The 26,080-nt window shown below is 45.8% G+C and overlaps 1 protein-coding gene across 4 annotated transcripts in view; it reads right to left on the bottom strand.

The window, feature by feature from the left end:
* Nucleotides 1-3,221: 3,221 nt before the first annotated feature.
* dac (dachshund family transcription factor) overlaps nt 3,222-26,080 on the bottom strand; it is a 197,775-nt gene continuing 174,916 nt past the window's right edge. For 2 of the 4 annotated variants that reach the window (XM_018444329.1, XM_018444328.1), the window contains 4 exons: nt 14,833-14,979; nt 13,558-13,815; nt 6,671-6,757; nt 3,222-4,994 (listed from right to left, as the gene is read on the bottom strand). In XM_018444329.1, the coding sequence (XP_018299831.1) occupies nt 4,942-4,994; nt 6,671-6,757; nt 13,558-13,815; nt 14,833-14,979 (545 nt within the window). In that variant the 3' untranslated portion in view covers nt 3,222-4,941. The remainder of the gene's footprint in view (nt 4,995-6,670; nt 6,758-13,557; nt 13,816-14,832; nt 14,980-26,080) is intronic. The other 2 variants (XM_018444330.1, XM_018444331.1) reach the window with 2 other exon arrangements.

Genomic DNA, 26,080 nt, shown 5'->3' with positions numbered 1-26,080 from the left:
GTGTGTGTGTGTGTGTGTGTGTGTGTGTGTGTGTGTGTGTGTGTGTGTGTGTGTGTTGTGATTATAAGTTATTTCTTTACAAACGGAGTGTTATTTCGTCTCTCAGCAATTACAGAAAGCTATCAAAGCTACTAGAGAAATTCATCGCTATTACATATGCAATGAAAGCTCTCTAAAATATTTATTAATTTAAACAACTTATCATTTATTATTTTTAGTTAAATGAATATCTGTTTTGAGACAATACCTGTATGATAATATTTTATTATCGTTGTGACCATTTGCCATTCGCAATAGCATTCAATGCCAAAGAAAAAAAAATTGTCTGTAGCATGAGTCGTGACGAGACCGTTGTTCATTGCAACTCTAATTAGAAGACTTTGCCATTTCCGCTGGACGAATTAAGTCTAATCGCTCGCGACAAGGAGATAGGCAAGCGCGTTTTTCGCGGGGAGGGATTAGAGATAAAGACGCTAAAATGCGAAAGAACGCGCGGGCGAAGAGTGAAAGAGGGGTTCACGACCCTTCGGGCTCGAAAAAAGTTCGAGAGCACGAAATTAGTCGTACTCGCGGCGAAGGAGAGCGTTGGATGACGCGCCCCGGGGTCTCGGTCGCCGCTCACGCGCGCAGTCCCGTTTTATTCGATAATTATGCAAATGCCGGAATGATTGTCGGGCAATATGTCCTCGGAATAAAAGTACCGGGCCGGAGCAATTCGGTTATCTTTATGATTTCGGGTCGACCGTCGTCGTAGGGCGAAGGAGAGAGAAACGCGGTGGAATCAGGAACCCAAGGGGCGAAAGGGGGAGAGAAAGGCTCGTCAATCCTCGGCGACAAGAGTCAAGCCCTTCATTTGCATCGAAACATGGCCCTCTGGCTTCGCCTCCTTATGCGCGAATGCGACGACGCATTGCGATCAACGTCGTTATTTTAGCAGCAGTGAAATATGTACTTGAATTAATGCCTTCCTGTATGGTTGCGTATCTTCGATCGAACTATTATATTACACAGAAAAAAATATAAAAAATTTATAAAATGTATATAAAGATAAAAATCGTATGAAGATTGCTTGTTACATTTTAGATTGCATCCTTTCAAGGATTTCTAAGAACGAGAAAAAAATATTCTTGACGTACTTAATTTTATCATAACTTTATGAAGTATAAAAATAAAACGATGTAAGATTAGATAATAATTCCTATTTCTTCTAACTCGAAAATAAGCTTAAATTAAATGAGATTGACTTATTACCTTGAGACATGAGTAACACATGTAAATTTAAATTCGTATATTCTTACGTTTATAAATTAAATCTTCTTCCCATTTAATATTATGATGCACGATGCTGGTGCCAGTATTTGGCACGAAACCAATTGTCCAAAATATTTTATTTTAGATTTAAGAATTTTCTATTTAAAAGCAAAAATTAACCAACTGTTTTCATGAATAGAAAATAGCTGATGCATAAGGGAATCGTATTTAGGATTTACACATTCGGACTAATTGATCGATCGGAGTATTAATTACTGTCTCTAATTGCGTATTCCCTACAATTAGCCTCGAGTTTTAGCTTCGGCTTGACTCAGCTGGCGCTGTACCAGCCGCTCAGCATCGACAATGAAATGAAAACGTCTAATTAACGCACGGGAATGAGCAATTAAGACATTGACGTAGCGATCTCGCTGAATGACTGATTCAATTAAGAAGGCTTCTGTGTCTAGTGCTTCAGCGGAGCGTGCTCGTGTGGTATATTATCGTTATATTTACTATTAAAATATATTCCTCGCGCCGAAAGGGTGGAGCCTGTCTCGACCAATGGGATCTCGTCGCGTGCCTCAGGTCGTTACGGAACCTGCAAATTGATAAGAATACATCGCCGTACCCTTCAGCCCTTCATTAGCCCTCTCCCTCCCGCTCTCCTCTGTCCGAGCGAAGATGTCGGACGCGGAATACATTTTTATTCGCACCCAGGGCGATCGCCTTATCGCGCCGTTCTTGTCGTCATCTTTAAGGGCCGTGCAATTTGTCTATTCCCTAGAAAAGATCTGACATGCGTACAAAGTGGAAAACACGTGTACTTTTTACACGCTTCGACGAGCTGAAAAATGGAATAAGAGTCTGATTCATTAACCACGAGATATTCTTTTCTCAGGTGTAAAGAGTTTAGGGGAGAGCAAAACCTTGTAGTTCTTGGGATACATTTACATGAAATGAATGTAACACATGAAAAGAAAATGCAGATTGAAAGATAAAAAAAGCCTCCCAAGACGTCAGGGAAAGGATCACGTGGTGATATCGAATGAAAGAAATCCAACTTACAATAACAACTATTTATTTATAGGTAATAATGCTGAATTACAATGAATACACTTCTTGCCTCGATACTAGATTGTATAAGTCCGGTTGCGAAATCGACGTCACTAGTCACCGTCGCCGTGACTCGCATGTGTGGCGACGACAAAGTCCCCCTGCCCCCCTTTCTTCCATATTCCCAACTCCGCTCCGCAAACGTCTCACACTTTTCTTCTTAACGCACCCCATGTCACCTTTATGTCACCCTCACCAATTCGGTATCATTTTTCTCGATCGAAAATCGCACGTGCTGCATGTTCGGCGATCATTTCGACATTCATTTTATTGCACCGAAAATTAAACGATATGAAATATATTCGCTATTCTTTCTCTCATCTACAGTGATAGTTTGTGCGTGATCGTATCGATAATCATCAATGTGGCTTATCTCGCGTGAGAAATCGACTCAATCGGTCGCTCCGTCAATCTCTGTTCTCGAGATTTAATTTGTACTAATTGGCATCGGCCAAAGTCCTTATAATCAACGTTGACAACGAGAGTTCCTGCGGTTCTCGATCGTGAAAAACGTTACCTGAATATGCCTTGTCAACTCTCTCGGCTCTCAACCTCCCTCCTACCTTCCTTTTCTTCCGTCAATTGGTAGCGGCGATGGCAAATACGGATCAGCTATCGGTGGTTAAATTTTCGTTTCTCTACGTTTAGCATCGTCTTAACGGGCTTTAGCTGGTACGATACTAGACACTATGATTATGTGAACTTTACAACACAAGAACCTTACGGCAAAAGACTTTGTACATGGATCTTAAATACGGGGACCATCCCCGGGGAAATATCCTTGGCGCTTTCCTCGCTCTGTATCGCGCGCATCTTATGGGATCGTCGAAATCCTTTTTCTGCCATTTCATTCATTCTATTTGTTTTTCGCACTCGTCAAGAGATATTTCGCCGGATTCTTGGGCGGTCAACGCAAACGCGGGACACACGCAATATGGATTAGATTTACTTGTTTTCGGTAGTAACTAAGTTATTTATATAAATAAGGTGTTACGATTTAAAACGCTAGGAGAGAATCCTCCGTTGTTTCCGTTTTTACCATACACAATCATACACACACACACACACATACACACACATACACACATGCGTACGCATATACTCGTAAGATTCTTTCTATAAGACACTTCTAATCTCGTTTTCTCTCTCTCTCTCTCTCTCTCTCTTTCTCTTCCTCTATATATCTGTTGTTCATTCTTCAGTCAGTCGATCATTTTTATCGTCACATCATTCTTATTCTCTCACTTTCTCTCTTTCCTTCCCTCTCTCACTTTTCTATGATACAGCGTTCGAGTCGCGGCTCTAATCTCGTTCCGCATTGAATCCAGAAGAGACTCATTCGTCAATTTCCGCAATCTTACGCGCATTTTACAAAAAGCCGGCGCGTTTCTCGGCGCTGCGACGTGCCTAGTAAGAGAGACGGCGTTCTCGAAAAAAAATCGTCGCGACGTCGAGATGCATCGATCGGCGCCGCCGAAGACGCCGATTTCGAGATATCGAATGAGCCGGTCGCGACGAGAGGGCCCGCGACTCGACATTCGTTTCGCAGTGGCGATCGGATCGGGCCTCGCGCCGCCGCGGCGACGTATATAATAATATTAATAATGATAATAATACTCGAAATCGGCGCGCCTCACGACGACTGCGTGGCGCGTCCGATCGCCTGGATCCCTTAAAAACGATTATCTAATTAATTCGCTCGATAATTAGGAGATAGGTACCTCTAGGAACGCATGCACTCACGCACGCACTCTCCAGCAGTCTTTAGAAATATGCCTCTCTTATCTCCCTCTCTCGTCTGCCTCTATTTCTCTCTCCTCGTTCCCGATTTCTGTCCCGCCTACTGTCCGCGATCGTCTCGGTACCGCGAGAGTCACGCAATGTCCGGTCATCATCCATCACGGGTATAATTGATGGCGCGTACATTTAGAGAATATCTCCCTTCGGAATTCCGTCGTCGTCGAACGAACGACTCCACGATCACCGCGAACGCGATTTGGGAGATCGGCGAATATCGCGTCGTTGATATGTGTGCGGATCGGTCCTTGTCGCGAACGCTGACCGGACCGATCTCGATTCGAGGGCCCCGTTATCTCCCTACCCTCCCCCCTCCCTTCGAGTTTTCTCTTCGAGCGTCGGAAAAACGTGATCGCGGCTCTGTACAAACGCGTGAATAGCCGCACGTTTTTATTCGTTCGTCGAAATTGAGTCTACTGTCGCTTAACGCTCGCTCGTACGATTCTATCCGGAACTTACGAGTCTCCCGATGATAAAATACTCTCGTGGAGCCTTCCGGTACTCTCGGTATTCGCATTGTTCGCCGAGCTGTACATAAGTCTGCGCGGACACTCGCGCGAGATCATCACTCGGAGTTTCGCTCTTCCTCGTCGAATCCGTACATTTTTTTCTCGCGATCGATCATCACGATTCTGTTCCTTCACGTTTGCTTCTCGTTGTGTGAGTCCGCTCTCGTGGTTTCGAATTGCGCTTTCTGCTTTGTCCGATCGATCACTCGCTTCGGCTGCTAGCTGCACGATCTGCCTGCTGCCCCCGTCTGCCGTCGTCCGGCCTCTTCTAGGTCGCGCTCGTAAACAGAACGGAGTTCTTGTAGTAACCCGTCCGCGACTCTGAAACAGAAGCGATCGCAGGTGCACTTTGGAGTCCATGTTCCTTTGATTGTCTGCCACATCGAGCGGCTGTCGGGTGGTGAATTTTACTTATCGGATATGAAACTTCGCGTTTGCGCATGTAATAACAGCGTGGAGAATGGGGCTGACGTATTGAGTGCTAAATTTAGATCTTACCGCACCGATGTAGCATGAGTGTTAGGCGTGTCGCGACTCTTAATGGGAATACGAGAGAGGAGCGGATGTCTCGCGGATGAAGATGCATACAGGAGATGAATGGTCGTGGGCGTAATTCCGCTACGGGATGGAGCTCGGAGGATTCGGTGGTAGGTGCCTTCGCTGCGGCGCGATACGGTGGAGGTGGACCAGCTGGGTCATTCGATGATCGTTCGTTGGGAAGAAGGCGCCGCTCACTAATTATCGTTGGCTCTCGAGACGCAGATGAACGCAGGAGGGACGCGCGAGGTGGATGAAGAGATGGACGAACCGAGAGTCGAGAAAAAGGGCGAAAAGGGATGGGAGGGGGGAAGGAGGGTTGAGTGTCAGACCCTATCGTGTACGCATACGTTCGTAAATACGAGTCCGGCCAAGTCATCGGCCTTAGCGCGGCCTTTGTGATCGAGCCGCCACTCTACTTTTTATCGAACTGTCGCTTATGATTGAAAATCACTATACGTTAATAGTCCGCGTGATTCGGTTTACTCGTCTCTCCGCGCCCACTATCGTTCGGATCGGTTCAATTTGCCCGACTTGCAATGGCCCTCTCAGGATACGTCATTTTGTTTGATTCAACGTGCGTGTTTTAATAATATTTTATTCTTTTCTTAATGATTGGTTCCAATCATTTAGTGAAAAAAAAGAAAGCTTGGACAAATTTTAGCAACAGTTATATTATTATATAATATTATTATCATACATTATCATATATTATCATATATTATATTATCATGTAATATATATTATTTTAAATCAATAAATTTCTTAATAAGAGGCAAAATCGATAATGAGAGCTTTTGCGAAAATGCTATTTACTGCTTAATTTCATTCTTCTTGCGGTAGATCTGTAAGTAACATTACCGTGGATAAAAAGCTCTGGCCCAAGATGTGGGAGTTGATTTTGCAAGGACGTTGCCAATTAAGAGCAGACTTGTTAATTCCTTTCGAGAGCCCCCGAGAGGGTGGGCGTGCGGGTGAAAAACGATTATTTACGTGCAACGTCACGCCGGCCGGGGCCTTGGAGCATCGAAATCGCGCTACGGATATAGTTTTTGCGCGAGTTGGAAACTTCCTTCGGACAAGTTTCCACGGAGGAGAGCGAGGCCAAGTTTCGAATATGCCGGGGCTATGCCGCTGACGCCTTTGCAAGAACCGTCTCGCCCACCCTCCCTCGAGACGCGACCGCCCCTGAAGAGTTTCTAATTAAAGATCCGAACTTTATTCCGTATAGCAAGAAATCGCTCTACGCGTACTGCACGAAAACTGCGCTCTCCGAATGCGAGAACGTGAGAGAGAAACTTTCCGAGATCGTGAATATACTATCGTATTCGTGAAAAGATGCCGATTAATGCGATGGCAAAATGAAAATATATACATCAATAAAATAAAATGACTAAAAAAAAAAAGATTCTATAGAGTAAATACGCGCGAAAATAATCTCGTATTTTTATACAACGCACCTTGAAGAGGAGACTTGACTTGGTCCCTCTCGGCCGCTTGGTGCTGCCGCGATTTTCTCTCCAGCTCGAGTTCCTGCACCAGCGATTCTGCGACAAAAAAAAGCATACGAAATTGACAGACAACTGAACAACAAAACGACAGGGCGTGTGTATGTTGTGTGTGGCAAAGCATTTATAATATAGCCTACATAATACAATACTGTTCCGCTATGTAATCAACGCGCATAATGTAGTCTCACTAGCGTTCTCGGCTTAAGATTAATATCGGCGTTCGGATAACGCGCTCCGTTGCCTCGACAGCGTTGAAGGAATCGCCTCGAGGAGAGAAGTCCGTCGGCTCGCAACGCGCACGGACGGCGGGAACGACGCGCGGATTCGACGAGGCGTGAACCACGCGCGCGAAGGATGAAACGAAGCGGTAATTAGTGCAAAACCGGCAGCTACCGTCAGCCGCGCGCAAAAGGGGGATGGAAAAGGGACGAGCGGGATAACGGACGAAGGCAGGCGTGAAAGGGCCGCGGGTTTGCTCACTGAATTTCGCAAGGATTAGGGTGAAAACTGGAAAATGTCCCTTTAATGATATCGCGCCGAATTAACCGGGCACACGCATCTCGCTCCTGTCCTTTCGAGCGATTTATGCAATGGACGCTATTACAAAATTATGCGATTTTCTTCGAGCAAGTACAAATTATTATATCAAAACAAATTGAAAATTTTATAATAGCTTTTATGATTAATTAATTAAATTTTATTGGCAAATCTAAATTTCAAAGATAATAATATTTGACTGATTCACACGATTAGAAAGAAAAGAAATTTTTTACTATCTTTGATTGTCAATTAGAAATAAAAATCACATAGACATACTGAAAGAAATGTTTTGTATGATATGTGATTTAAAAACTTTTTTATTTTTTAATTAAAAAAATTTTATTCTAATCCAAATTTGAATAGAATGACCAAATTTTGATTAGAACATTTTTTAATTAAAAAGTAAGAAAGTTTTTGTAAGTTATGTATCATACAAAATATTTCTCTCAGTGCAGAGAATTAAGTGGAAGGATGGCATTATACAGTGCGCGCGAGCGTGCGACGAAAGGACGCAGATCTGATCGGTAAGCGTGAAATGGCGCCTCCTTGAGCAAAGAGCAATGGTAAAATCCAATTGCGAGGCCATTAAGTCCCGGTTAACCGGCGTGCGCGCGGACGTGCGAGAGGAGTCGGCATCGACGATGCTCTCTGTCCCGCATTCTCCCTTTCCCCCGCTTCTATCCCGCTCCATCTTTATCGCCGGGACTAGAGACGACGGGGCCGAGATTCCATTATGCTTTGAGCAACAATAGCTGAGGGCTGTTTCGTGGCACGTGGGTGTGAATTCGTGCGTTCGTCAGGGCCGTTATATTCCACGACTTTGGGGCACACGGAGAGCAATGTTTGCGTTTCGCTGAGCCAAATTACCTCTCGCGCCCTTATCCGCGCGCGGAGTGTCGCGTCCCTTTGATATCTAAATGACAATTTAACTGCTCCAGATATAACACTCGCTCGCTCGGCGAGTCTCACGGAGAAGGGTGGAGTAGGTAGGAAAGGGAGGACACCTCGAGGCGAAGGGCCGATTTAAGGAAACTTTCTTGCTTCATTCGGAACGGTTGAGAATACACCTTTTGTTACATCGAGCCGAGATAAAGACCATGAAAAAACGATTTGATTGATTGTGCACGTACTTCTTTTTTTGAGGGGGTATTCTCTCGTCTCTCGTTTTTTTTCCCATTCTAATAACTTGGCGAACATTCGCCATCGTTATATTGTCCGTCGATCCGTCCGACGTAAGAAAGTGACGTGCACAGCGACGACGACTTGGAAATCCAGATTCGCGATTTCTCGCGGGTATCGTTGCGTGCGTAGCGTATCGAATGAAGAAAGAAGAGAGCTCGTCGTTCGATCCCGTGGAATTCTGCAGACAGCGTACCTCGAGAGTCCAAGAAGAATGAACCGCTAATAGTTTCGCTACCGTCTTACACACCCTGACAAATCGTCCGGACAATGAAAACAATTTCAGACCGTGGCCGCCGTACGGGGGCCTCGCCGGGGCCCTAAACGGTTGGTATTGTGTGCCATCGCATCGTGCGCCGTATTACCCTGGCTTGGGGGGAGTGGCAGTGCGGCGTGAGGCGAGAGCCCCCTAAAAAAGACGTCCGCTGAAAAAGAAGAGGGGTCCCCGGTGGCTCGCCCCTCTATGACTCCGCATTTATCCGCACGTAATTAACTTCGGCACAATGCGGTCCGCGAGGAGAGGCCACCTTGCCTCATGGGTAGAAGAAGAAAACGAACCGAATCGAAACCGAGGACGGGGCGAGAATGCACGGTCGCAAGTCGGGGGTCTCGCAAGAACTGGAAAAACTCCCGCGCATTGTTCGCCCAAGATCGAGAATACACCTTCGCTCTCGTACGCGAACTTCATTATTATATTCCCCTGAAAACCCGATCTGATGAGATAGATTCCACGAAGACGACTAATAACTCGCAATTGATAAGCACTCTCGTCAGACGCTCGCGCTTTTTATTCCATAGGAGTTTTTTGCGATTACACAGCCGAGAAACTTCTTCCGCGGAATCTACCGAGAACGACGGCCTTGAGATTTAACCGGATTTGCCGCGGCGGCGCCGGATATCGGATATAATCGTCAACGTGATGAGTGCACTTGACATGTTTCGTTCTTGCGCGAACGACGAAAAAAGCAATTTAAGTATCACATCGAAACGATGGTAATTGGCTGAATGCTCTTGCTCACTCGAGGATCTCGAAGAACCCGAGGGTTAGTGACGTTCGCCAGCAAAAAGGGATATAGGGTACAAGACGAGGACAAAGGGGGAGACGGGGGAGAATCTAGAGGGTTGATTTCGTGTAGCATCGCGTTTTTAATGTTCCGATCTTTATGTAAAGCAGACGAGGTTTGAAAGGCAGAGAACAGCAGCAGCAGCGAACGGAAAGCAGAGGGCCGGAAAGCGAGATATATAGGAAAGGAGGGATGAACGGAAGATGCGAATAGGGGTGGGGATAGGCGCTTGAGCGCCAAGCCGACCATGAAATTGTATGAATCAAGGAGCCGCATGGAGCAGCACGGAGACACAAAAAGCAGAGGAACTATGGGAGGAGAGAGGATGCAGGAGGAGAGAAACGAGGATGAATCTCCGGTGCCCGGGCCTCTCTTCCTCGCTTTCGAATCGCACGAATCTTATAATTTCAAATTTCCGTTAAGTGCGATCACCTACCATCCTCTACCTCAGTCTGTTTACTTTCTTTACCGCCCTCCTTCGCCCGCACTCTTCTCTCTACATCGCAAAATCGAAATGCTACACTAAGACACGTTCTGCATCAATTTCAAGTCCGTTCGGAAAAATACACAAACACATCGTTAATTCAATCACGATTTATCGATGAAGTCTGTCTCAGAGCAATGTCATCGATAATATTTAAAAATAAATCGACGATATCTAGAACGATCGATGAGTCTCGCTCGGTAATTGTTCTTTCTCCCAGCCACATAAAAATCTCTCTCTTCCGTATGCCATTCGCGTCAAAGCTCTCCAGTAACGAATTTAATCCCCTCACAATCCGGCGCCTTTCCAATAGGCGCCTGCGGCATTGCAAAATAAGTCGAGGACAGACTTTTCTCTCTTTTTCGTATGTATTCATAGTAAGTTTAGAAGTCTCCGAAAATAATATCGATTTATCTCCTTGTCATAAACTAACAAAAATTTAAATTACGCTATTCAAAAAAATGTGTCTAATTCATCGTGAAAGATCGTCATTTTTTAGATTTGTTATTCGTTATTCCTCAAATATAAGAAAACAGAAGAAAACGCCCCGAGTAAGCAGTGATCGCCGTGCGGGGAGGGTCTTGGAACAACCCTAATATTCCTGACAACACCTACCACATCGTCAGCTTGCAACCACGCGATCTACCATTGCATTCAGATCGAAACTCTACCTTTCTGCTGCCCTCGACTTTCCCCTTTCCCTCTTGTCTTCCCTGTCCGATTTCTCCTGTCCCGGCTTGTTCGCCGGAAAACCACATCATCGTGCCCTGTGGATATATTCAAGGCGGGGGATGTTTCCAAGCCCTCCGTCCTACCTCCGCCGCCCACGTCAGCGCGTCGGCTTCCTTCAGCCTTTATATCGCCCGTACATACGCGTCACGCTTTATCACTCTTCCGCGGGGTTATTGTCTTTCCGCGTAATGGTCTACGCACGTGTACGTACGCAGGTGCGACGTTCGCATTTTCTCGGCCGCGTGGGCGGCTGGAAAGCTGGAAATAATCCGGCGCGCGCGCGTTCAACGGAGCCCGTCCGTCGTCGTCGTCATTTTTCCTCCCGAGGCGATACGCTTGATTTGCGGGACTGAAGCTTAAAACTTTTTACTTCTCGACAACGTTTGACTTTCATTTTTCTCTCTTTTTCAGTTTGTAGACCGCACGGTATTCAAGGTTAATTCATTCGTGGAAGCGCCCAAGCGCGGTGTGTAAAGACTAAAAGGGTTTAGCGTTTAACGACGTTAAAGCCGTAGTTGTATGCTGATGCTGATCTCACAAGACATCGATGAAAAATGATACCGGCGTGCCACGATCGCGATTATTCCCATTTCGAATAATTCCCGAGGACTTCGTCCATCAAATATTAATGCCCGCGCGGCGATTTAGAGTGATTGCGGTCGCAGGGTGGAAGATGGAGGTACAGTGCACCACACCGTGGAGCAATCTCGCAAAGTCTCGGTGTGGGTGTGTTCGTACGTGCTACGTCTCTTCGTGCGATGGAAGAAACACGGTTGGGCAGGATAGGAAGGGGGAAGAAACAGGGGAGTTAGACGAGGAGGAATAAGAGGAGAGGAAATAAACGATAGAGACGGCGAAGCTGAAGATGGTGGTTTGAGAAGGAGGATGGAAAGAGCGAGAGCGAGCGAGAGAGAGAGAGAGAGAGAGAGAGACGGAGAAAGCAAGAGTGTTGCGAAATCAGGAGGGAGGTAGAGGAAGGGGGTTATGGTTGCTGCGAAATTATTGCATATAGTCTGAATATTAAAGCGTGGCGGAGTGCTTCGTCGTACTCTGTGGATGGTGGACGACGTGGAGGAATCGCGCGTCGTGCATACTTGTACACGTACACCGCGTCGTACATACGTACGTGTATGCACGCGCGAGAGAGAAAGGAAGAGAGCAACGCGACATAAGAGAGGGCGGGAGAGGCATCGCAGGAGGCTGGAGGAGGTTTAAGGGAAGCGCGGAGGGAACGTGAGAGTGGAAGAAGGAAGGGAGGACAGGTAACGCCACCGAGAGCCGCGTTGGCCGCCGGGGAAATTACGGCTCCTTCCTTACTTGCGAGAGATGTGCATAAACTCTGCATTACAGCCAGTGGCGCTCATGTGAGTGCGCTATATGGGTGGACACGGGGTCGCGAAACTGTGATTGCATGATTGGAAAAGTGAGGGATGTGACGCAACATTGATAGCAGTAAATACTCTTTCACAAAAGGATTCAATAACCAGAGTTAGTAGGGATTTAGGATCAGCTGAAGGCGACGATAAAGAATTATAGATCTTGAAGGAAAGAATCGACCTATATTTTATGGCAAACATGTTGCTATAGAATTAATACGCGAAATATTTTTTTAACGGCCAGATCAACGAGATCTTCAGATTGCAACGGGAAAATTTATCGATTACTGATCGAAATTTACGAGAAACACTTCCTTCATTGACAATGTGACATGAATGAGAGCCATCGCTCGTATAGAATGCATGACTCGAAGACGCGGCGGTGGCGGCCCCCGAGGTCCCCTCAGTGGCGTAAGTACCCACCTCAAACGACATTATGTCGAACCACCTCTTTCCCCGTATTCCTTCTCGATGGTCACCCCTCCCATCCCCTCTTCCTATCTTGACGCTACTGCTCGACTCGTCTCGTTGTCTCTCCTCTCCCGCGTTACCCCCGTCTAAATCTCCGTTGTTTATTGCAAATGGATTCCGCATCATGATGCCCGAGTGGCTACGGGACCCTATTCAAATACCTCGTGTTTCCTCGTCAGGACCTGCTCGGTTCCTTCCCCCTCTCCTTGCCTCACTCTCTTTCTCTCTCCCTCCTCCTACCCTCTTCGTGCACGGGGTTGTTATTGCCGGCGGCGTGATTGCTCTCGCTCGAGATCTTTCGAATAATTTACTTTGCACGATACCACCACGACATACTACCACCGTCCGCTCCACCGTCTCTCTAGCCCTCGGGGTCAATCTCCTCTCTTTTCTTCTTTCTCTCTCTTTTTTTTTGTCAGGGTAATCGAGGATCGAAAGCACTCGGCCGGAAGATCAGAAAAATTGAGTGGATCCTAATACGGGAATGCGATTATCCGAATTAGCGGATCCCGCCGCTGGCTCTGGGCCTGTATCCTCGAATCGTCCTTCCCCCTTCCCGTACTCCCTTGACCTTAAGTTTCTAACACGCGACTGCTACTTTCTCGAATTACCGTAACTTTATATAATGTAGATAACAAACTAGTTTCCTTGAGCTGCTTTATTCTTTCCCGTCAGGCAACTCTTTGACGTTTTCGAATTCTTTTCAGAATATATCTCACCGAGGTAATGTAATTTAACAGTGAAACTCGAAGGGAACACAACGTATTGGGACACGGCCGGGATGTTTCGAGATATCGGGAAGGAGGAAGAAGCGGAGGCGGGAACGACATGGCTATCGCGATCCTCCGTTAACGATAAGTGGCTTAAGTATTCCCTGTTTATTTTTCCGCGCGCGGTTCCGAGAATACCGTGGGAACCGTAAATCGACGATGAAACCGAACGCAACAGGGTACGACGAGGGTGAAGTAGCGTGCCGTTGGAAGAACTGACCTTGGTAGTTTTGCCAGAAGGCCGACGCCTGGCTACCGATGAGATCCAGCCCGTATCCCCATGCGGGTTTCTCCGGTGTCGACGGTTGCTGGGAAGGACGCGGTACTTGCGCCTCCCGGTACTGCTGGGCCGCTGTCTGTTGCTGCTGAAGGGGTTGCTGCGGCGGTTGTTGTTGCGACGACTGCTGCTGCGACTGAGAATGTACCGGGCTAGCCTCCGGCGGCTCCGAACTCGTGCGCGCCTCCACCGTTACGTTTTCTGCGTCATAGAAAGATAGCAATCGCCCGATTATCGCGATATTAAAAAAAAAATAATTCATCTCCGTCTCTAAATCTTTCCTCGACATGACGTGCGAGCGGAATAGATGGAAAAATTTGAGCGGCAGCAGGAAAGCGAAACTTCTAAGTAACTCATAAGATCATGACCATCTCACGACTCACGACACCCAAGTGGCGGAGTGACGTGCCGTTTGATTTGAAATTAGTATCGCGACTCTCTGGATTTGACAGGATTAATCAGCGGTACCAGTGACGGCAGCAGCAACAGCAGCGGCGGCGGCAACGGCGGCGGCGACGGCGACGGAGGCAACGGTATAGCGAAGGTAACGCGAAAACGATGAGGTGGAACAGACGGTGGGAAGGTAAGAGGTGAAGGAGCCAGGACGAAACATTATATCGGAATAAGAGATTTCACTTAAAGGGTTTCGCGTTTGAGTTTTGGTAGTGACAGGAAGAAGGGTGGCGTGCCGCTTGTTGCTGCTACTTCTACTTGCCGGAGGATCATGGGGCGAGACGCGCGGTGCCTAGTCAAGGTGCTGGAACGACGGGGGAGAGGGGAAACAGAGGGAAACAGGCTGCCATCAGCCAGTCGACGACGGAGAGGGATTGCACCGCCGGCAGGGGATAAGTAAGGAATCATATTCTGCCGGGTGTCAGGCTGTTTGCTCTGCCTCGGCGTATTAATTAATTTATTCCGAGATCACCGCTGGCCCCGGGGCTCTTAACGGAGAGACTGACGACGAGCTCGCGAAATCCTAAGAAAACTCGTCCATTTGCAGCGATCTCGTGTCTAATCTACGTGATGAAAATCGAGACGTTTTTTGTAGAGCAAGATATTAGCAAAGAATTTTCAGCGCGAGAACAGAGCGTTTTATAAGTATAATTTCTGTTCAAGTTCTTAAGTATAATCTTCTTAGGTAAATGACACTTTCCAATTTCGATGATATAAATTTGCCGGTGTGAAAACTTATTCATAGAGAAGGCGATTCGCACATACCGGTAATCGCTCTGACTTGCTCCGAGGACGCGCCCGTGGCTTTGAGGGCCTCCTCCAATTGCGTGCGCCTCTTGATCTCTAGGTCCAACTGCTCCTGCAACCGTTTCCTCGCTCGTCGTTCCTTTTTTAACCGTTTCTGATAAATCACTGCAACAAAGAATAATGCAATCATTTATAGCATGACTGATAAAGATTATTGTTTGTAATATTATATATTATATATTTCGTGAACGGTTGACACACGTTTCCGAACGGCGTAATAAAAATACGCGGCAAATTCGCGCTGACCATCTCCGTCCCCCAGGTGGCGGAACCCCGGCGTGGTCAGAGTCCAATGGAATTATCCTGGCGTATCATTCTACAGCGGGGGGCTTCACACCGAGCACGGCGGGCCCCAAAACTCAAAGTACACGTCTAAGCGGGGGTCCGATCGTCTCGTCAGCTACCGTGCGTGAATCCGACGGTAGCCGGTCGAGTCGAACGCCCGAGACGAATCGTTTATCGATTTCTCACAGTGAGTCACGCCGCTAAAAAGATACAGAGGGAGCTTGCATTGGACTCCCGCATTTGCATAATATATGAGTATCAAGCTAAAGCGAATATATGCAAACGAGTATAAAAAAATACGATAAGAAGGAAAAACTGCTCTTTGTATTTCGTTATTCATCAATTTCTTCGCTTAATTTGTTTCACTTTGATACTTAGATAGTCAAAAGGAACAAGTATTATTGAAAAATAAAATATGTTAGAAAAATAAGTAATAAATAAATAATATATATATATAATTATATAAATAAAATTCCATATATATATATATTTTTTCAAAATAATTTAATTCCAAAACAAATTCAGCACAAAAAACGTGATTTGACCGAGACGAATTTTCAATCTATCATAAAGTTTCTCTTTGTACTTGTTTTAAAATTATGTCACGAAGCATTCCAAGGCAACTTGTCGTTTACCACAAGTATTACAACAATGCAGGCTTGCTCACTCTTTCGTGTCAGACCATTCATTCTGGTCGCCGCGCTTTCAGACTTCTTTTCCGGATTCCAATGTCCCGTTCTTTGTCGCCAATGCAGACGTATACGAAATCAATCCACCATGATGCGCGCACACAAATTCGTGTCGGAACTCATACAGATACACATGCGCGCGCGCGCGCGCGCGCAACGTTAGATACACGTGTAGGACGGCGTGGATTCGTCACGGCGACGGGTGTGCGCGTAGGTTCGCTCAGATCCAGCATACAGGCGATCGGTTTGATCGGTCGAGACCCCCGCGTCGGCGTCTTTGAACGGGCTCTCTCTCCCCCTACCCGCTTTAATTATTTTCCGTCATTGTGAACCGGCGCGTCCGGCCATTGTACCTTCTCTTGGGCGCATCTCGGCCCTCGACACTTTTGGCTCGACCTCTCTCGCGGGTTCTGGCTTTGTTCGACGACGATTCTGCCTTAATCGTTTCTCGTTGCGCCGGGTTCGACGAATAATGGCGTAGAGCGGCGCGTCTCCGTCCGATGAGACGTTGACCGGTTCTTGCGCCCGAATCCCGCGAAAAGATACCTCAGGGCAAAAAGATTAAGGTTCGATCGATTACGCCTCCTCGATTCTATTTCTTCGACCTTCCGAGACACCATTGAAGACACAAAAATAATATCACAAATGCACGCTTCTTTAAAAAGTACCGAAAGTACTTATTAAAAAAAGCTTATTAAAAAATAAATATTGAATTATCTTCTTCGTTTTTAACTACATATATATGTATTACTCTATATGCATTAGTCGGATTCTTCGTATAGTCGATCGACGTGCCGAAATGGATCTGTCGTGATTCTTCAGGATGGTAGACTCGGCGGAAGACGGTAGCTCCTACTCGCGTTCTCTCGATTTAACATTACCTTACCCTGACAGGTAAGACGGTAGCGCGAGGCGTAGGTACGACGTCGCCGTAGGCGTACTCGAGTACGACGACATTACCTTCCCTTCGCTTTCGCGCCGGTATAGCATGGAGATTAGGGCACGCGGCTTTAATCGCCCTCCACTCGCGCGTCATTTCTGGAACGGTAATCAGAGGATCGTATTGCCGCCGTGGAAATAAATCGTCGTGCAAAAGCATCCATCCACTTTAGATGCAAATGTATTTCTCATTCGGCCACACACCGGCATCGCGAGAATATCAAGAATTTTTTTCTTGAATCTTGTTGCGTGTTTGTATGTGTGTGTATATACATGTGCATGATAAAACATCGCGGAAGCATCGTTGTCGTTCGGACCAAAATTCAACGTTCGCGGATCCGTCGTGATTCTATGGTTCAAAGTAACGTAACAGCGGATACTATCGATGAGCCATCGTAAACAGGTATCGCGATCCTATCGATTGTGTCTCGCAGGTGGCCGCTGGTTGAGCGTCACTGATACGTGATTGATTCCCGGCAGACAAGGCGCAGACAACCCCTTCGTCCCCTCTACCTCTTCGCCATGGCCGTGTGCCCCTCCTTTTCCTCCCTGCCTTATACACCTCTCCGTTTCCCTCTCATGCACTCTTCTCCTTATCCACTTTGGCATAACGCGCCTCCGAGACGTTTTCTTCGTTCCTTTTCTTTCGCTCTTTCTTTGTCTTTCTCTCTCTTTCTCTTTCTCTTTCACCTGATGTTTCGTCTTCTTTGCCTTCTCTTTCTCTCTTACGCAAAACGAAACAAGGGTGGAGAGAAAGTGGGAGAGGGTGGGGGCGGAGAGGAGGACGAGGAGGGCAGAGGGAAGAGGTTGCGGGACGGCAGCGGCAGGGAGGCAGAAGGGGGCAGACTTCTCGCAGTGACGGGAGGGGCGGTGAAGAGGAAACGGGGGGAGAGAGAACGCGAGTGAGCGCCGGGGCACGGGGGGACAGCATTATGATGCAAAGATGGCGCGGCGGCGGCACCCTAGAATTAGCTCGAGCACTCGCCATTGGCCGCTCAGCAAACCACTCCTTCGGTAACAACCGACTGCATACGTTGCATACTAAGGATACACGCGAGACGGCAAAGAATTGCCCCGAATGCGGCTGCTCGCTCCAAGGATTCGACGACGTTGTCGACAGTGCCAGACCAGGAGTGTATTCGCCAGATCTGCGTTCCTGCTGGCTCGCGACGAAAGACGAGTCTTTTTCTTCCGTGATATTTTGTTAGGCAATCGCGTGAGGATCTTTCGCGCCGATCCCCATGATTGTAAACTCAGACGGGATCCTTTTATGCGGTTGACTATATTGTTCCGATTTTTCTTAAACACAGTCTAGTCGGAAGAATATTCTTTATATGTGTAACACGGATACGCGTTACATATTTTTTTCTTTTTTTGCAGTCGTGGCACGAAAGAGCCACATTATTATCGCGAATACCGAATTTGCGCTGCTGCTTCGGCGACAGGAATCATTATGTCTAAACGAGTTCGTTCGTGATTGCTGTGCAAACTTGACAGAAAACATCGTTCTCTCGAAGAGTACCAATCGAGCGACGACGACAGCGGATCGTAGATCGAGGAAGAACTTGTAATTTGATGCTAGCGGATACCAAAGAGAGAGATTGCACGGGTCGCGGAACGGTGTTGGTGATGGCTGGGCGCGGACGTTGTTGCGCGGGGGTCTAAGGTCTTAGGGATGATTCCAGAGTCACGGTCGCACGATCTCGCTCTCGAGTTCCTACGAGACGCGAGAGTACGACGACGGACAATACTTTGCCGATCGTGAAAAACTGTTGTTCCACGGCTTGTCTCTCTCTCTCTCTCTCTCTCTCTCTCTCTCTCTCTCTCTCTCTCTCTTGCTCTTTTCTTACTTCCTCTCGGTACTCATCGGAGATGCTCGGGCTTTTTGCACGTTACTTCGCCTTGGATGTAACTGCGGCGTAACTTCTTTCCCAACCAAATCGAGCGCGCTCGGTACTGAGCTCGCGCTTAGAGCTCTGGGGCTGGTAACCCGGTAACTATCGGGGCAATATCATCTCAAGATTTCAACGCTAGCTTCTTTCTTGCATTCCTACGAACGTCCGAGGAAAAACTTTGCGGTATTCGATCGTTATCATCCGCGTCTATCTTCTTCTTATGTATCTCTTGCGATCTTAATTATCCTTAAGGGGATCCTAAAGCCGTTTGTATTACCGACTAAATCGTAATTTTTGTATAATATACTTTTTTTCTCCTTCATAGAATCGAAAATCCTTTTCCAGGATTAAAGTATACGCATTAATACGCGTTTGTGAGATGGAGTTTATCCCGAGAACGACCAAAAATTTTGAAATTGATATATTTTTTACCATTTCTTAGTGTAACATAGCGTCTCAAGCTGTCAAGTCTTGACAACATTTGTTTGATACGAAAGTTTTATAACTGTACTTACGAAATAATGATCCACACAAAAACACATAGTTTGCACGAACAAATAACGTCGAGTTCTTAGAATTACACTTAAACGCTTTATCGCGATGAATTTGTTATACGAAAATTGACACGAACGTGCGACTGAATGTATCGTAGGTTGCGTGAGGTAGTATACATATAAAGACATGTCGATGCGTTGGAAAAACAGCGACATTTAGTGATTTTATCGGAGTTCGAGCTTTGTTTTAGGATCCCCTTAAGCACATGTAATTGCACCTACTTCGGAGTTCAGTTATATGTCATCCAACATTTCCACATTCGTGCTTTTAATTAAATTGCTGACCGACTCATCCATATATTCCCAAGAATCTTAAAAATATTTTTTGTTCGAATCTTCACTGGAAAAAGTCTTGGCTCGCACACACACACACACACACACACACATTAATTAGAATTCTTGTAAATTCAACATTAGAAAGGTACAAATCAGACACTTGTAATTAAATTTATTAAATAGTCGAGATGACCAGAAATTCAATTATAATTAGAATTCTGACTCATATGATCAGAATTCGTTTTGTTTATATTTCTTGTTGATACAACCAAAACATTTGTCGCAATCTCTCAGCAATTAATTTAGCATGGGATCAACTACTACATATGTGCATGCGTGCGACGATGACATCGCGCGGTTACATAAGGTGCATAATAGAAAAGGGAAGAAATTCGCGGTCGATTATGAAACCAGAGCCGAGATGCATGCAACTCGTCGAACGGTTGTCTCCCGATGCGGTAGATCGTAGATAACTGAAACGCCGTTGTGTGCATCGAGCAGGAAGGCTGCGACGAAGGAAGCACTGGAGAGAGATAGATGAGTGATAAAGAGAGACGAAGGGACAGAGAGAGAGAGAGAGAGAGAGAGAGAAAGAGAGAGAAGGGGAAGACGGAGAGGGTGGTCCATTAGATAATGCAGTCAATAGAGAGAGAGCGGTCTCTCTCATCGGGTACGTCAAAATATATCAGCTACCACTGTGCGCTCACTCAGAAATCCTCTGACCGCTCTCAGCGTGGACTCCCCACGTCGAAGACTCGTTGACTGGTGACTCTCTCTCACTCTCTCTCCCGAAGTTCACCGTGTGTTTAACGCTCGCCCGCCCGACAGGACACGATAGATCTCGATCGCCGATATCGAGTTCCGCGGCAGTGGGTAGGTCAGAAATCGCCGGGTATCTTCCGTATGAGAATGCGGTACCGAAGCTATTTAACCTCGGCCGTGGAAGCATCCTGGCATCGACTGATTTATTCTGAGATATCTACACGGATTCCTTCGGAGTCGAGTAACTTCCAATTTATACCACCGAATTATCCCAATGTGAAATCAACATACTTACAGCTTCCATCGAGTAATGCATATTCTTCGCGATATTAACTAAAAAAGGGTTTGCATAAGAAAATTGCTCTTAAGCAAATTTCAAGATGTATTTTGTACGTCAGCATTGAAACATCATCGCGGTCGATTGTGGATAACGCTTTGGGATCGCGTCTGCTGGACGCAAACAATCAATGCGGGAAACGTAATAGCCGAATCCAATCAGGGAACCCGTGGAAACTAATATAGAGTCGGGGCGTCTTACCCGAACTGTGCTTAATACCCAGAGCCAAGCGAAGGGGGGGAGAGAGAGAGAGAGAGAGAGAGAGAGAGAGGGAGAGAGAGAGAGGGAGAGTGAGGAGCCCTCCGGGAATAGCAATATGATTTACATTTTGTGGTTATATTGACCATTCTCGCCACCTGCAGCACTTGCTCTCCTTCGTGGCCTCCGGGCTGCGCCAAGAATGACCGGCTTCTACTCCGGAAAAATTAATAATAGCTCGCCTTCGGGTTCGTTAAAACGATCACCATTCCCGTTCCCGCGGTAATACTAGCTACTGCGATCGACATTTTTTTTTCCTTCGTAACAACTCGATCACGCGCGTAATAAATCGCAATTTTATAATTACTTTCCTGTGCGTTTCTATCTAAATGTTTCGCCCCTCGGCCACAAGGAATGATAACAGTGTTAATAATACCTGGCGATTTTTCCGTTTTGATGACAAACTTTTTTTTCGTTTGTCCATCAGACTCACTCGTTCGTTTAGTCAATCTGGGTGCGGTCGCTCGTTAATTATCCGTATTCACGAATTAATCGCTTGAATGGCGTCGGACGATGACAATGGTTACGAGTTGTTACCCCTCGAGGAGATCCGACTTGCGTAAAGCGAGCAAGACAGAGCTCGTGTAACGCGGTAAACGCGTAATTACGATTCATGAAGGCGGACGGACGAGCGTCTGGATGAGCTCGTAATCTCCACAGGACGCGTTTCTCGAGGGTCCAAAACCAACCGAAACACCCGTTATTCGTGACGGGAGGGTGTAAGACGGTTCTTAGGCACCTACTAGAAAAGCCGCGGTCGCTCCAGTAACGCGCGCTCGCGCGCTCTTCTCCGACGGACAGCATCTGCGCTCTACGGCTCTCGATATCCATACTGTGAGAGCTGTGTGTTGAATAATATTACACTTAGCCCGTACCCACTCGGACGATTATAGTTGGAGGCAACGTCGATAGTAGTAGTTAGACCGTGCATCCTGTGCGAATGCTAATTTCGGAGGGTCCCCCTCCGCTTGAAACTAACTCGAAAGAAGAATTACGACGCGTGCTCCGGTCGCCGACGTCGGATTCGCGGCGAAGCGAAAAGAATCGATGTCGACGGTATAAAATTGTAACATCGGCAGAGGAAGACACGCGTGTCTTATTACGATAGATCGATACCGAAGCCGATTCTGAATTCCGACTTTGCGAGTCAGGACAATCGATGGGAGCGAAAGTTTCTCGATCAGCTCTTCGTCGCCGGTCGATGGGGCTGCGGCCTCGTTCAAATATCAATTTCCCAGTGACAACTTCTTGGTGGCTCTCAGCACCCTCCTGCTCACGACCCATATGGAAATGGAGATCGGTCATCGAAATCCAGTTTGCGAGTGGAAACATCCCGAGAGGGTCAGCCGTCTTATCCGCTCTTTCCTTTTTCAAGCCTTCCCTCTCCCCACCAATCTCTTTTCTACACGGTATATAAACCGTCGTAAAGTCGAAAGCTTTTTCGCTTTTGCGTATTATTCTTTTATCCGATCTAAAGATGAGGGTAGTGGCATCCGGCGATATTCACAGGAATCTCCGCCGCGTCTTGAATAGACTCGACAATACGCCCGAGGCCGAATCTATCGCGCGATATATGGAGATCGCGGCGGATCTGTTTCATCTCGCCGGGATGTTTTCGTAGGATAAACTAATTTATCCTATTAACATCCGCCGTGTACTTTATTCGCGGACTTCGTCCGCTTAACGGCGCGCGCTGCGCAATTTTGTTTGCCACGTTTATAACGCTTCGGATTAAGAGCGTTGAAAGAGAACTTGCGTGAGTCGTCGTGCGAAAACTATACTGTTCACGATCGAGAGTTATCGGAGGCTTGTTACCGGATAGGAAACGGATGTAAAATACAATCCCCCGATTTTAGACATGAGAATCTTCGAAGAAGCCGAAGCCGAAACTTGGCGATTGACGCCAGATTTGCGACGCTTGAATTACATGGGTAAAATAATATGAAAATATTTACTCCCCGGGTGAGCGCGAGAGTCATTCGAGACCACCCGATCTGGTTACCGGGTTCTCTCCCGTATGCAGAAACGTAATAGCCGAATAGCTTGGCGTTTTGCCTCGCGGCCACTGAGCGGATCTTTTGAACGCTTCGATCCGCCGATAAGTATTCACGGACCGAGGAGGGAGGTCTCGCTCGGCCTTAGGTAAGCCGTTCCAAGACGGTCAATAATTTTGAATAGCGCATTGCACTCGCGACTTGATACTGTAATGTCGTGAAATAAAGATGCACGTCTGTGTGTAGCATCATAGATTTATTCCGGGTATTTTGTGGCGTGCGAATGCATTAGCGCGGTTCGACGCCTCGCTCAAAAGGCGGGATAGGCGTCGGACAGTCGTAATCACGATAAGCGTAATATTCAATGATTGGCACATGGATAACAACCTAAACGACCTAAACAACGGCGTACTTTGCGTCACGATCACTGTATTTTCTCAATAATACTTATCTTTTAATTTTAATCTGGATAGAGCTTTTATAGAATTTCTCAAGCTTTCTAAAATTGAAAGATTTTATACATTATTGATAATTCCAACTGCCGACCTTCAGAAAATGGCGAAAGCCGATGACATCGGTTGACGCGGGAATCACGCGATTACTCGATATCTTGCCGTGCGTTTCTTTATCAGCCGGAAGCAGTAGCGATTCTCGGGGGTTTCGTCTGTATGGGACGCGTGTTTTATTGCCCGAAAACCGACAGATATCAGGATTATGTGCTCCGTCGCGGGTGGAACTAGAAGGAGCACTGAGAGTGCGGCCGATACGTGCGGCTAGGGTAGAATACGACGCGCGCGAGGGTGCCAACCCTCGGCGAAGGGCAAAAACATTAAAACGCGCGAGTCTACACCTCCGCAAATCTCGAACTTGAAAGAGTTTCCCTTTTTCTTCTCAAAGTTGCAAAAAGACGACCGTGTACACGATAATTAAGAAAACTAATCAAGAATTATTAAAGCTAAAAATCTACTGTATCAAATGTTAAAATTTAAAACATTCTAGAATTTTATAAAATATTTTAGTAATAATAATAAAATTGAATTTTTGTTAATTAAAAATTAAAGAATATAAAAATTCTATTCGAATTGCACAAGTTTTAAACTTACAATTCAATTGCCTCATTAATTTTGTAATAAAAACAATTGATATATTTTTATTAAAAGAAACATAATTTTCGCTGGACATTCGACGTACATGGACAGACGAAAGATCATCAATTACTTCAATACGGTTGCGTTTATTGGCCATAACGGATATTGCTTTCTGGCAGAAAATAAGCGGCACGGAAAGGCTAGGCGAGGTGAAGAGAGAAGCGACGATTCCCGAGGGTAGGAGGGCAGAAAGGGATGATAGTCGAATCAAACGGATCGTGTTTGCCGTCCGCTCCGGCCGTGGTGGTGATGATGGGTGGTGATGCCGAAATGGCAGAGCTAGTGGTGGTGATGCCGAGTCCGAAAAACACTGGTTAGATGGTTATCGCCATAATCGCGGCTCGAGTCGATAAAACAAGACGACTGCGACTTCTAATCCCTGGGTATTCTTTAAATGGCCGTCAAACAGGATGTGCCGTGTATACATATACACGAGAGAAATGTTAAAAGTTATATACATGATATATACATATACACCTTGATGTTTCTTTTTTTTTATAACTTTAATTCGTTGTGATTATACGTCCATGTTACTAAAGTTCAACTACAAAGTTTTATGTTTATCCATCATTAGTATATTTAAAAAAACTAAATTCTCTGAAGTTAGCAATAAGTTTATTACAGTTTTTACGTTGGGAAATTTGGGGGGATTATTAATATTTTCAGATTTGATTGCGTTGAAAGTCCGACAACCATATCGGCACGCAATTATCATTTCTGAAATTAATTCATTTAAATGAATTTACAATAGTTCAACATCTTAACGTTTTGACCGTTATGGCGCTTCTCAATTTAAAGTATTATGTTTAATATTAGTCTTTCAATCTTATTATTGTCTCTGAAGTTAGTTTTATCATTTTATCCTTATGTTAATCATTTTATCCTTGTTTAACGTTGGCAAACAACAAGGATGTAATGATTTACTGTTACATTATGTCCTTACTGGAAAATGTTCTAAGTCAGCTTACTACCTAGGTTATAATTTCATAAACATAAAACTTAGTGGCTGTAAACTTTTTTGTCACCTTGTATAAAACAAATTCTAAATTTGAGGTCACAAATAATTACAGTTTGCAAATATTCTTCTGATTGTATTATAATCAAAAAGAAGAATAAAAAGAAATCTTTTATTAGCGTAGAATATAAATGCAATGAATAAAAATCCCTATATTGCACCAGTTTACTTGGTATCGATTCCCCGAATAGATACGCCACGCGTGCATAGATTATGCCGATATCTATGCGATGTTTATTCAACTAAAAGCCACGGCATGTTTTTTTTTCTCTCGCTCGTTGGGAAAAACCTCGTGGCGACAGTTCGCACAGCATGCCTTCCCCATTGTTTCCCTTGTCTCCTTCGTAGGCGAGACACGCGATGGTGTCGATGATGACATTTCATTTTTCCCGGACATTTTTCCCTAAATGCCTAAAAAAAAAAGAATAAGAGCACACGACGGGGACCGAGGTAAATTCGAGGGGAGACGTGGGGAAAAGACCCCGTGGAGCGCATCGATGAGAAGTGTTTTAGCTTATCGCGTTTGTACGTTTAATACCGCTTCCTCCGCTAGCTATATGATGTAGGGTCCATCCCCGGGGAGACGTACGACGGCTTAATGGTGATTTTTTGTTGCTACGCAGTCGTTTTCGCTTCGTGACGACACCAATACGGACGACGTTACGCGATATACGTCTCTTTCGAAGATACGGAGGAGAATTTTTCCGCCATGTCACGGCGACTAAAGTTGCGAGCAATCTCGAGTCGCAAAGTTCCCTTGAAGAACTTTATTTTCTATCCCTTCTACGATGTGAAACTTTTTTATCTTAATTTCAAGAATATGAAAATCAAAACAACGTTGGGTATTAGAGAAGATTTTATCTCTAAATTTCGACACGATTAAATAATTTTTTGTCGCGATTCTCGAAACAATATGAATTCTATCTACTGGCAAAAGTTAAGGTAAAAGTAACTCTTTTGTCTCGCGAGACAAGGAAGAAGAGAACAAAGGGTGGGTCGAGATCGCGCGGCGAATGAAATTATGCCGTGGCGCTCGCTCGAGTATCGTTTCGGC

Source organism: Mycetomoellerius zeteki, unplaced genomic scaffold (assembly GCF_001594055.1).
Source record: "Mycetomoellerius zeteki isolate Tzet28-1 unplaced genomic scaffold, Tzet1.0 scaffold149, whole genome shotgun sequence".
NCBI classification, from domain to species: domain Eukaryota; kingdom Metazoa; phylum Arthropoda; class Insecta; order Hymenoptera; family Formicidae; genus Mycetomoellerius; species Mycetomoellerius zeteki.
The sequence above is the reverse complement of the archived record's forward strand: the minus strand, read 5'-3'. Positions and strand labels throughout refer to the sequence as shown.